The sequence below is a fragment of the Euprymna scolopes genome, chromosome 9 (genome assembly GCF_053919585.1).
Source record: "Euprymna scolopes isolate OS-2025 chromosome 9, ASM5391958v1, whole genome shotgun sequence".
In the NCBI taxonomy this organism is placed as follows: Eukaryota; Metazoa; Mollusca; class Cephalopoda; order Sepiida; family Sepiolidae; genus Euprymna; species Euprymna scolopes.
Genome location: NC_136490.1, coordinates 33,657,076 through 33,670,961, shown reverse-complemented (window position 1 = coordinate 33,670,961; position 13,886 = coordinate 33,657,076). Strand labels below are relative to the sequence as shown.

General features: G+C 25.9%; 1 protein-coding gene across 3 annotated transcripts in view; it reads left to right on the top strand.

The window, feature by feature from the left end:
* The window catches only part of LOC145284490 (rhophilin-2-like), a 295,213-nt gene that overhangs the window by 231,144 nt on the left and 50,183 nt on the right, over positions 1-13,886 (top strand). For all 3 annotated transcript variants that reach the window (XM_080133364.1, XM_080133365.1, XM_080133366.1), the window contains one exon: positions 9,496-9,573. In XM_080133364.1, coding sequence (XP_079989490.1) covers positions 9,496-9,573 — 78 coding nt within the window. The remainder of the gene's footprint in view (positions 1-9,495; positions 9,574-13,886) is intronic.

Here is a 13,886-nt window from a genome sequence, read left to right as displayed (position 1 = left end):
CGGTGCATCGTGGTGTGCCCCCGACTAGAGCAGACAATGAATCAACTTGATTAAAAAATGGACGATTTAACCAATTTCGATGACAATAAAAATATTGGAAGTTTCTCTCATTCACTCCCGATCAACGTCGGGTCTCACTAATAATTGGTACCGAATGCCAAACATTCACCTGCTAACAGATATTCCAATTGAGAGATCTTTTGAAGATTCTAACCGTTCCTTTAAGTGCAATTGTTTGAATCTCTCATGCACTTGGTTCACCGGGTATATTTGCCAGGTAGTTCTGGAAATTCTATTTCACGGGTCCAGTTGTTCCTATAATAACTAGAATGATAGAAATCTTCTTAAGATTCCAGTTTATTTTCATGTGTGTGTGTATGTGTATGTGTATGTGTATGTGTGTATGTGTGTGTGTGTGTGTGTAGGCTATTATCGACTCTTCTAATTTTGAAGATGACTCCCATCTACGCCTCTTTTTTTTTTTTTTATTTAATTAAAAACAGCTGTTTTAGTTCCTGCTCCGCTGGTGTTTTAAAAAATATATTGAAAAAATAAACGAGTCTCTAACAGTATTAAGTCACGAACATGATGGTTTCCAAATTGTCAATTATTGGATTGGTTTATTTATACATGATTAGTGAATAAAAAGATGTGGGAAAAAGAATGTGATGGGTCGTCTTGACAAATTGGTACTTCTTTTTATGCGGTGGTCTTCCTGGGCATGTTTATTTCAGCTGTGGTCTACTTGTTTTAGGGATGTGTGTTTGCACCCCTGTAAATTAGAAAAAGACGCTGCGAGCGTGTCTCTGCTTTATCATTATTTTCATGGCAAGTGCTCGTCTGAGCTCCAATATATGGTCCCCCACCCTATCCTGACTTTTGTGAAAAACACTTGTCTTCTTGAAACCACTATCAATAATTTCCCCCACTCTTTATTTGTGCCTAACCTTAAACGTAGATTTCATGAACAAAGTTTCTTTCTTAGAACTGCACGCCAGTGGAACTCTGTTCTGTTTTCCTGCTTTCCAACTGACTAAAATATGGTCGTCTTCAAGTTCAACATAAACAAGTTCTTGATAAGCCGTCCCCTATAGTACCTATTTACTATGCCTCCCCACGGGACAGAGTTAGACACCAGGGTCGTTTTTTAATGTGGAGAAAAGGTACAAAAATAAAAATTGTCTCAGTCGTGAAGGATTTCTCCTCCACCGAAAGAGAACAAGAAAATGAAGTGCAGCATCTGAAGAACAGATGGTATTTATTTGCTCCCCCACCGAGCAAATTAGGCACAAGGCCAATTTTTAATGTGAGGAGTGAAGGGAGGGGGAAGGGAAAAAGGGGACCAGCTCCCGAGAGGTGGGAAATGGGAGCTGGTTAAAGGTCAGGCATGTGGGGTTGCCCCCACATCTGGTCTTTGCTAGTCATAACTAGTCATAGCTTGCAGCATCTGAAGAACAGATGGTGTTTATTTGCTCCCCCACTGAGCAAATTAGGCACAAGGCCGTTTTTAATGTGAGGTTAAAACCAGCTCCCCTAAAAGTAGGCAAAAAGGGGGCACTCTGGTTACCAAAAATAATAATTGTCCCAGTATAGAGGGTTTCCCCTCCATTGACTGGTACAAATTATCTTAAGTGCAGCATCTGCCGGAACAGATGGTGTTTATTTGCTCCCCCACTGAGCAAATTAGGCACAAGGCCGTTTTTAATGTGAGGTAAAAACCAGCTCCCCTAAAAGTAGTCAAAAAGGGGGCACTCTGGTTACCAAAAATAATAATTGTCCCAGTATAGAGGGTTTCCCCTCCATTGACTGGTACAAATTATCTTAAGTGCAGTATCTGCCGGAACAGATGGTATTTATTTGCTCCCCCACCGAGCAAATTAGGCACAAGGCCGATTTTTAATGTGAGGAGTGAAGGGAGGGGGAAGGGAAAAAGGGGACCAGCTCCCGAGAGGTGGGAAATGGGAGCTGGTTAAAGGTCAGGCATGTGGGGTTGCCCCCACATCTGGTCTTTGCTAGTCATAGCTAGTCATAGCTTGCAGTATCTGCCGGAACAGATGGTATTTATTTGCTCCCCCACCGAGCAAATTAGGCACAAGGCCGATTTTTAATGTGAGGAGTGAAGGGAGGGGGAAGCGGGAAAAGGGGACCAGCTCCCGAGAGGTGGGAAATGGGAGCTGGTTAAAGGTCAGGCATGTGGGGTCGCCCCCACATCTGGTCTTTGCTAGTCATAGCTAGTCATAGCTAGTCATAGCTTGCAGTATCTGCCGGAACAGATGGTGTTTATTTGCTCCCCCACTGAGCAAATTAGGCACAAGGCCGTTTTTAATGTGAGGTAAAAACCAGCTCCCCTAAAAGTAGGCAAAAAGGGGGCACTCTGGTTACCAAAAATAATAATTGTCCCAGTATAGAGGGTTTCCCCTCCATTGACTGGTACAAATTATCTTAAGTGCAGTATCTGCCGGAACAGATACTACACTTTGATCTTGGCCAGAAGGCCACCGTCCCCTATAGTAATCCAATTCACCAAATTTCTGATACTAACAATTAGAACGATATTGTCCCATTGACTACCGTATATGCATTAACTCCTGTCCTTAAGTGGCCTTCCTGTCTTGATAAGCGGTGACTCTTATGTAAAAAACAAAAAAGGTGATTTTGGGGGAACAAATTGGATTCGAACTTGAGACATTCAGTCTGTGTCGTTAACCACCAGACCACCGGCACTTCCACTATCTTTCTCTTTTTTTCCTTTCTCTTCTTCCTCCTTATCTTTTCATTTTATCTCTCTTACCGCCCACCTACTTTTTCTTCTTTCCCCTCTCTCTCTATTCTATCCTAAAGTAGGTGGGTGGTAAAAGAGATAAAATGAAAAAATAAGGAGGAAGAAGAGAAAGGAAAAAAAGAGAAAGATAGTGGAAGTGCCGGTGGTCTGGTGGTTAATATAAACGCAAATTCCATGAATAAAGTTTCTTTCTTAAAATTGTCAGCTGTGGAACTCTGTACCGCAAGGTTGTTTTCCAGCTGACTACAACATGGTAGTCTTCAACTCCAAGGTAAACAAGTCTTTGTTGAGCCGCCCTCTTTTAAATAACCAAAATCTACCCAATTTCCACCATTGCTGACCAGTACACTGTTATCTCACTGACCACCTTACACTCATTAATCCTTATCCTCGAGTGACCTTCAAGCCTTGATAAGTTGTGATTCCTTTGTAAAAAAAATAGATAACAAAGATATTATGAACCAGTGTATAACTTTCACCTTTACAGGATAGAACAATAAAATTGTTGCCATAAGGATCATCTAGGATTGTGAAAACAACACTACAGCTTTATTTTAAAACTTTTATTGAAAAAATCAATTCAGGTAACTTGATTGTGTATTAGAGCTGACATCTATTCAATGTAGCCACTTTCAGCCTCAATCACTGCCTTGGTCCAGAACTGGAAGCATGCCTTTTCCACAAGTGCTGGTAAGAGCTCGGCGAATACTCGACAGATGGCGGTGATGAAGCTGGCCTAGGTGTTGTGGGAGTTCATGTTGGTGATGTTCTTGACGTGTGACCAAACAAAGTAGTCCAACGAGTTCAGGTCGAGAGAGGAGGGGGTGGCAGTGAAAGAAGGGTACAAAGTTGTAGCCCTCCTTCTGAAGCCAAACCTGGGTCTCTTTGGACTTGTGAGCCGGCACAGTCCTGTTACCACAGCCAGGGTCTGCCAGCGGCCATCTGATTGCACCAGGGGATCACTACCTTCTTCAGCACATCCATGTACACTTTGGTGTTGACTTTCAAGTCGACTTCGAAGATGTGAGGTGTCATAATATGGCCTTCACTTGAAAGCACACCAAAGATCATAACCGTGGCTGGAAACTTTGTTGAGCTGTGCCCTCAAGTGTTGAACTATCTGGATTTACATTTTGAGGGTGCTGGAAATGGTCCTGTTGTCCTAACTTGGATCGGTAGTGAGTATGAGTTGCACAGTGATGCATCTTGCTCGTTCAACATTGTGTCATTTTCAGACATAATAGAAGGCTCCTATCGCTGTTGGGATTTGTACACAACTGGCCAACTAGTAGATGGTCTGCAACAACAAAAAAGAAAAAAAGAAAAGAAAAGCGTTTTCATTAAACGGAAATGGAATCATGTCGTCTTTTCTTGGGCGACATTTTTATCGTTCCACCCTGTGAACTGAACTAAGACTTTGGTTTTAAAATCTTAGATGACCCTTAATGACAAAGACCTGAAACCTCTGTGACTCTAGCATGTCAGATAAGGACACCAGCTCATCAGCAAATAATGCAAAGTCAACAATCGATTTAATGTCCGTTCCATTTGCCTCATGTTTAAACATAGATTTTATCTTGTTTACTCTTATTTTATGAAAGTAAATTTACTCAAACCGATTACCTTTGTCATCACCATTTACCTGTATAATTAGATAAAAGCTGTCACAGAGTCCGCTAAACTGTAGAAGCCTCCCTACCAACTCTTGAATATTTCCTGGCAATAATCTATCTACCTACATATTTTTTTTATATATGCCACTGGGTCGCCACTTATTAAGGCCAAAAGCCACTTGAGGAGAACGGTTAATTGATATAATCAGCTGAAAGGTGAGTAATGATGAATGGTATGAACAACGTTTAATTACGTTTACAACTAAGTACTTGTTGACATTTGATTTGGAGACGACTATGTTGTAATCTATAGGGAAGCAGTCTTGCTGGGATGTGTTCCACAGACAGGAAATTCTTCGCAAGGAAGCTTTGTTCATGGACATTCTATCTGACACTACATGGAAAAAGAAAGGAAAGTGTTTTCCATTGTAGTAGCAAAAAGAGTTCTTGCTGTGAATGTTTTAAAAGAAAAAAAAAATAGATTGGAGCTCAGCCGAACACCTTTATACTAAAACTGATGTACTATTTTGTTTGCTTGCTTGTCCCTATGCCTACTAAACCCGTACATGAAGGTATTAGATAGGGGGAAGAGTGGTGAATAATGTAACTAAAGAACAAATGAAAAGAAAAGTGCCCAAAAAATTAAAACAGAGAGAGAGACAGGAGATAACCATGCACAGTGGATGACGTCACAAAATAATGATGTTACCTATCAAACCAGAGATAGAAAGAAGGAGGAAGGAGAGGTCCTTTATAACGTTTTATGTAAACGGACGATGAATAAAGTTTCTTTCCTAGAATTGCCAGCTGTGGAAGTCTGTACTGTAAGCCTGCTTTCCAGCTGATTACAACATGGTAGTTTTCAACTCCAAGGTAGCAACATTTTGCTCTATCTATGCATAAATGTGTTAGGTGGTGGGAGGAAGGGCAAACAAATGAAATGAAGGACGAATCATAAGAGAAGTAGTAAGAGAAAACTGAATGATGTAAATAATTCAAATAAATAGAACAAACGAGAGAAAAAGAACAGAGAGAGAGAGAGAGAGAGAGAGAGAGGATAGAAGAAAAGTAGAAGGAAGAGAGAGAGAGTATGTGTGTCTATTATGACGTCACACTTTATGATGGAATCCTTTCATTCTGTATATGAATCTTTTGGATAATCGTGGAGAGGGAAATTTTTTTATATAAAGGACAATTGTCCGTGTGTACATCCACTAAAAGTAAAAAATTACAAAACAAACAACCACAAAGTTGGTATACTTTTGATTAGCGTTGCCCTGGATGAGTAATATCTAGAATTAAGAAAAAAATTACTGGTCTCCTCCCGTTAGCAACCATTCTAACCATTATTTCAGATGGGTTTTGTGTAAACTACTTATCTACTGACATTGGTGAAACGGTTCATGGACCATCTTGTAATTTAATAAAATTTTATCTTTAATCTATCTATCTACCTTTCTACTATATTAATTAGATACAGTTGTTTTCATCTCTTGGGTCAGGCATCATAGGACTATAAACACAGATACCACATATAATTCCAATATAATCATGATTCTTGCAAGTGCCTGATGATTGTTTACAGAAAATAACAGTCGTTTCTGTTGAGTTTTATAATTTCTTGCATTAGTTCCAACCAAACTGATTCTCACAAACAAGTCATATTGACAAGAAGTAGGAGTATATTTCACTCAGTCTTAAATATCTACTAACACTCTCCAATAATTCACCGGGAAATTTACTTGATCACATCCACTTTTCAAAAAAAAAAAAATGTTCCATTTACACATTTTGTTACATTATCTTCATTCTATTATAGCTTCAAAATATACAAATAATCAATGCTCCTTTTTGCTTCAAATCTTAATTTGCAGGCAGTTTGATTCGTCATTCAGAATCATTTTTTGAATTAAAGTTTACTATTGACGAACTCTTTAAAATCAACATAACGTCTGCCCATAATCCTTTCCATATGCAAAACATTAACTAGTGACAGTTCATAATTACATGCACAAAACCAAAACGTAGATTCCATGAACAAAACTTCTTTCTTAGAAGGGCACGCCAGTGGAACTCTCTTCTGTCTGCCTGTTTCCCACCTAACTACAACTCGGATGCCTTCAAGTCCAACATAAACAAATTCCTGATGAACCGCCCCCTTAAGTAAGACATTTTATGAAATCTCCAATACTAACAATTACTATGATATTATCCCATTGATTACTGTACACACACACACAATAACCCTTATCCCCGAGTGGCTTCCGGGCCTTGATAAGTGGTGACTTCCATGTAAAAAAAAAAAAAAAGCTATGCATACTTCTGACTAAAAAAAAAAAAAATGACATATCGCACTTCAGTTTCCCTTCGTAAATCCTTGCACAAGCTCCATGTAACAACATTCTGCTATTCAGAAAAACAACAGGAAATGCTAAAGGGCGGCAAACACGTTGTATTTATATGCCAAATGTTTAATTTACTGTATAGATTTAGCTTGAAACCATTAGATAATGCCTGGTTTCAAGGCGTTTTTTTTTCTTTTCTAAGTTAAACGATGTTGTGTTTGGTTTAAAAAAAGCGCAGTTTTTCATTTCATTGTTTTATATAAAAAACAAATAACAGATGAATATTAGAAGACAGAACAATACAGAGATGTAATGGATAGACTCAAACTAAAGCCACTTAAGATATAATGGTGGAACCAGCTATGCAGTTTCACCTTTATAAGTACTAGCAGGATACCCGACTTTGAGGTGGTGTAGTAAGAAACCCCGAAACAATAGACGTGCAAAAAAAAAAGTGGTAGTAGCGGGAAGGGGGGGGGGTTAAAACAACAGTAGGCAGTTTGGGTGGAGAGAGATGTTAAAAAAGAGTGGTAGTAGGCAGGCAGGCTCGAACCCATAATACGAAGGAGGAAAAAAGGTGAAAAAAACATAACGTCTTAGCTGATGCGTCTATTGCGCAACCGGAAGTCGCGAGTGTTGGAATTAAGGGTAGTCAATCAAATGGAGACAATGACTTACGAAAATGTTGCTGAAACAAGCGACTTCTCCTTGTAGAAAACTGCCCAGTTGACGGTGAAGGAATTAATGTTTTTGCCCAATTTTTCGATATTTGTCGTCCGAGACATTAAGCTTCAAAATGATACTGATCTCGTCAGGATGTGTCATGTGTGTCGAAAGATTTTAGCAGACATACAAACACACACACACACACACACACACACACACACACACACACACACACACACACATTTTGCCTTTTATATATTAGATTTTACATTTAATATGTTTTTACTTGCGTTAAAAAAAAAAAAGAAAGAAGTGGTCAGGTTGCATATCCATGATGCTATATTTCAGAATGTCTTCCCTTTGTCAGGCACATTTTAAAGTCAAACACATGCCTGATGGAGGGAAGACATCCTAAAATATAACACTACAGATATGCCACCTGACCACCTGACACAAGTAAGAACATATTACATGTAAAATATTGTGTGTGTGTGTGTGTGTGTGTGTGTGTGTGTGTGTGTGTGTGTGTGTGTATAATTATTTATATACACATGTATATATTAAACCAATAAAGTGAAACTGCATAACTGGTTCCACCATTATATCTTAAGTTGCATCAGTTTGAGTCTATACGCCACACTTTGTAATTGTCCTGCCTTCTATAAACCTAAATTTCTTTTATATACACATTAAACAATCCTTCAAGCAAACTACTTTAACTTATTATATAGATATTAATTAATAAATCTGAATATTCTTGACCACTCCAATTGGTCTACATAAAATTAGAAACTAAATCATAAAGTGTGGTTCTTTATATACATTTTTATGCATTAGTATATATTTATTATAATATTATGCATTATATTATTATTTTATGCATTAATATATATTTATAATGATATTTTATAAAAAACAAAAACAAATATTTTAATTTATTTCTAATTACATGTTTTTCTGCTTCATAAAATAATTTATTTTAACTATGAAAGAAATTACAACTGTTTTATATTAAGTGGCTTTTGGAAGAACGAAGGATGAAATTCTTAAGAGTTCAAGAGGTCAAATTTAATGTTTGGAAACGGAATAGAAAAAAAGGAATATAACTATTAGCATGCTAGTAGAGAATTTATTGAGAAGTGATACTTAAAAAATAATAGACTCAGAATAAGTTCAATGTCTTTTATTTCTATAAAAATATCTTTAGTTAGAAATAATGATTATTGAAACAAAATCGACGATTATTTTACTTTTTCGATCTCTCTTTTGTTGTGTATACTCTCAGCGTCCTAAATTCTCTGTTCGAAAGATTTGTAGTTTTTGAATTACATTGTCTTATCATTCTAAAGCGAACATTAAATTATTCATATATAGATACGCTAATTTAATATTCATAGTATGTTATCACCTTCTATCCGCCTTTTTAATAAATAGGATCTCCCGATCACCAAAAATGCAATGTAAAAAAAAAAAAAAAAAAATTTTTTTTTCCAAATGATGTCGCTTTTGGGCCGTACGTGAAACTAAGATATAACTTTTTGATCTTCTGGCTAGGATCTATCTGTTCTGTCTATAGATGATGTTGTGGGGCTCTCATTCACGTTGGACGCCCATACAATGAAATATGCCACAGTCTCCTATAAAGATTTGTTACGGTTTAGCTAAACCGTAACAACCAGATATATTCTGACCCTACATTCACCAGATTACTTAGATAAATACTTTTACAGTTTTAACAAAAGAGCTACAATAATATAGCAAGGTCGTCATTCATGCTGAACGTCCACAGAATGCCTAGCAGCAATGTATTGTATATGAAAGATGTCGCTGTGAAATTTCGACAGGTCCCTCTGGTTGATAATTAATGAAGAACCAGCAAGACATCCACCTCTGAAAGAAGTTCCGCCAGTGCCCAGTGTGAAATGACTAATTCCACCACCAAGTAAGTCTTTAGAGGTTTCATTTCTTCATCTCATCTTTAACAATTTAGACATTATGCAACAGAATAAAATAAAAAACAGTCCCGATTGATGAAATAGAAAAAGAAAAAAAAAAAAACATTGATTTTTAATCTTTTTTTTTTTTAAAGGATTTTATCCTGGAACATTACAGCGAAGATGGAAATAAATATGAAAATGCAATCAATCAGCTTCAAGATTTTCGACAGGTGAGTAATCATATGCATTTGATTTTTACTATTATTTCTTCTTCTTCTTCTTCTTCTTCTTCTTCTTCTTCTTATTATTATTATTATTATTATTATTATTATTATTATTATTATTATTATTATTATTATTATTATTATTATTATTATTATTATTATTATTATTATTATTATTATTATTATTATTATTATTATTATTATTATTATTATTATTATTATTATTATTATTATTATTATTATTATTATTATTATTATTATTATTATTATTATTATTATTATTATTATTATTATTATTATTATTATTATTATTATTATTATTATTATTATTATTATTATTATTATTATTATTATTATTATTATTATTATTATTATTATTATTATTATTATTATTATTATTATTATTATTATTATTATTATTATTATTATTATTATTATTATTATTATTATTATTATTATTATTATTATTATTATTATTATTATTATTATTATTATTATTATTATTATTATTATTATTATTATTATTATTATTATTATTATTATTATTATTATTATTATTATTATTATTATTATTATTATTATTATTATTATTATTATTATTATTATTATTATTATTATTATTATTATTATTATTATTATTATTATTATTATTATTATTATTATTATTATTATTATTATTATTATTATTATTATTATTATTATTATTATTATTATTATTATTATTATTATTATTATTATTATTATTATTATTATTATTATTATTATTATTATTATTATTATTATTATTATTATTATTATTATTATTATTATTATTATTATTATTATTATTATTATTATTATTATTATTATTATTATTATTATTATTATTATTATTATTATTATTATTATTATTATTATTATTATTATTATTATTATTATTATTATTATTATTATTATTATTATTATTATTATTATTATTATTATTATTATTATTATTATTATTATTATTATTATTATTATTATTATTATTATTATTATTATTATTATTATTATTATTATTATTATTATTATTATTATTATTATTATTATTATTATTATTATTATTATTATTATTATTATTATTATTATTATTATTATTATTATTATTATTATTATTATTATTATTATTATTATTATTATTATTATTATTATTATTATTATTATTATTATTATTATTATTATTATTATTATTATTATTATTATTATTATTATTATTATTATTATTATTATTATTATTATTATTATTATTATTATTATTATTATTATTATTATTATTATTATTATTATTATTATTATTATTATTATTATTATTATTATTATTATTATTATTATTATTATTATTATTATTATTATTATTATTATTATTATTATTATTATTATTATTATTATTATTATTATTATTATTATTATTATTATTATTATTATTATTATTATTATTATTATTATTATTATTATTATTATTATTATTATTATTATTATTATTATTATTATTATTATTATTATTATTATTATTATTATTATTATTATTATTATTATTATTATTATTATTATTATTATTATTATTATTATTATTATTATTATTATTATTATTATTATTATTATTATTATTATTATTATTATTATTATTATTATTATTATTATTATTATTATTATTATTATTATTATTATTATTATTATTATTATTATTATTATTATTATTATTATTATTATTATTATTATTATTATTATTATTATTATTATTATTATTATTATTATTATTATTATTATTATTATTATTATTATTATTATTATTATTATTATTATTATTATTATTATTATTATTATTATTATTATTATTATTATTATTATTATTATTATTATTATTATTATTATTATTATTATTATTATTATTATTATTATTATTATTATTATTATTATTATTATTATTATTATTATTATTATTATTATTATTATTATTATTATTATTATTATTATTATTATTATTATTATTATTATTATTATTATTATTATTATTATTATTATTATTATTATTATTATTATTATTATTATTATTATTATTATTATTATTATTATTATTATTATTATTATTATTATTATTATTATTATTATTATTATTATTATTATTATTATTATTATTATTATTATTATTATTATTATTATTATTATTATTATTATTATTATTATTATTATTATTATTATTATTATTATTATTATTATTATTATTATTATTATTATTATTATTATTATTATTATTATTATTATTATTATTATTATTATTATTATTATTATTATTATTATTATTATTATTATTATTATTATTATTATTATTATTATTATTATTATTATTATTATTATTATTATTATTATTATTATTATTATTATTATTATTATTATTATTATTATTATTATTATTATTATTATTATTATTATTATTATTATTATTATTATTATTATTATTATTATTATTATTATTATTATTATTATTATTATTATTATTATTATTATTATTATTATTATTATTATTATTATTATTATTATTATTATTATTATTATTATTATTATTATTATTATTATTATTATTATTATTATTATTATTATTATTATTATTATTATTATTATTATTATTATTATTATTATTATTATTATTATTATTATTATTATTATTATTATTATTATTATTATTATTATTATTATTATTATTATTATTATTATTATTATTATTATTATTATTATTATTATTATTATTATTATTATTATTATTATTATTATTATTATTATTATTATTATTATTATTATTATTATTATTATTATTATTATTATTATTATTATTATTATTATTATTATTATTATTATTATTATTATTATTATTATTATTATTATTATTATTATTATTATTATTATTATTATTATTATTATTATTATTATTATTATTATTATTATTATTATTATTATTATTATTATTATTATTATTATTATTATTATTATTATTATTATTATTATTATTATTATTATTATTATTATTATTATTATTATTATTATTATTATTATTATTATTATTATTATTATTATTATTATTATTATTATTATTATTATTATTATTATTATTATTATTATTATTATTATTATTATTATTATTATTATTATTATTATTATTATTATTATTATTATTATTATTATTATTATTATTATTATTATTATTATTATTATTATTATTATTATTATTATTATTATTATTATTATTATTATTATTATTATTATTATTATTATTATTATTATTATTATTATTATTATTATTATTATTATTATTATTATTATTATTATTATTATTATTATTATTATTATTATTATTATTATTATTATTATTATTATTATTATTATTATTATTATTATTATTATTATTATTATTATTATTATTATTATTATTATTATTATTATTATTATTATTATTATTATTATTATTATTATTATTATTATTATTATTATTATTATTATTATTATTATTATTATTATTATTATTATTATTATTATTATTATTATTATTATTATTATTATTATTATTATTATTATTATTATTATTATTATTATTATTATTATTATTATTATTATTATTATTATTATTATTATTATTATTATTATTATTATTATTATTATTATTATTATTATTATTATTATTATTATTATTATTATTATTATTATTATTATTATTATTATTATTATTATTATTATTATTATTATTATTATTATTATTATTATTATTATTATTATTATTATTATTATTATTATTATTATTATTATTATTATTATTATTATTATTATTATTATTATTATTATTATTATTATTATTATTATTATTATTATTATTATTATTATTATTATTATTATTATTATTATTATTATTATTATTATTATTATTATTATTATTATTATTATTATTATTATTATTATTATTATTATTATTATTATTATTATTATTATTATTATTATTATTATTATTATTATTATTATTATTATTATTATTATTATTATTATTATTATTATTATTATTATTATTATTATTATTATTATTATTATTATTATTATTATTATTATTATTATTATTATTATTATTATTATTATTATTATTATTATTATTATTATTATTATTATTATTATTATTATTATTATTATTATTATTATTATTATTATTATTATTATTATTATTATTATTATTATTATTATTATTATTATTATTATTATTATTATTATTATTATTATTATTATTATTATTATTATTATTATTATTATTATTATTATTATTATTA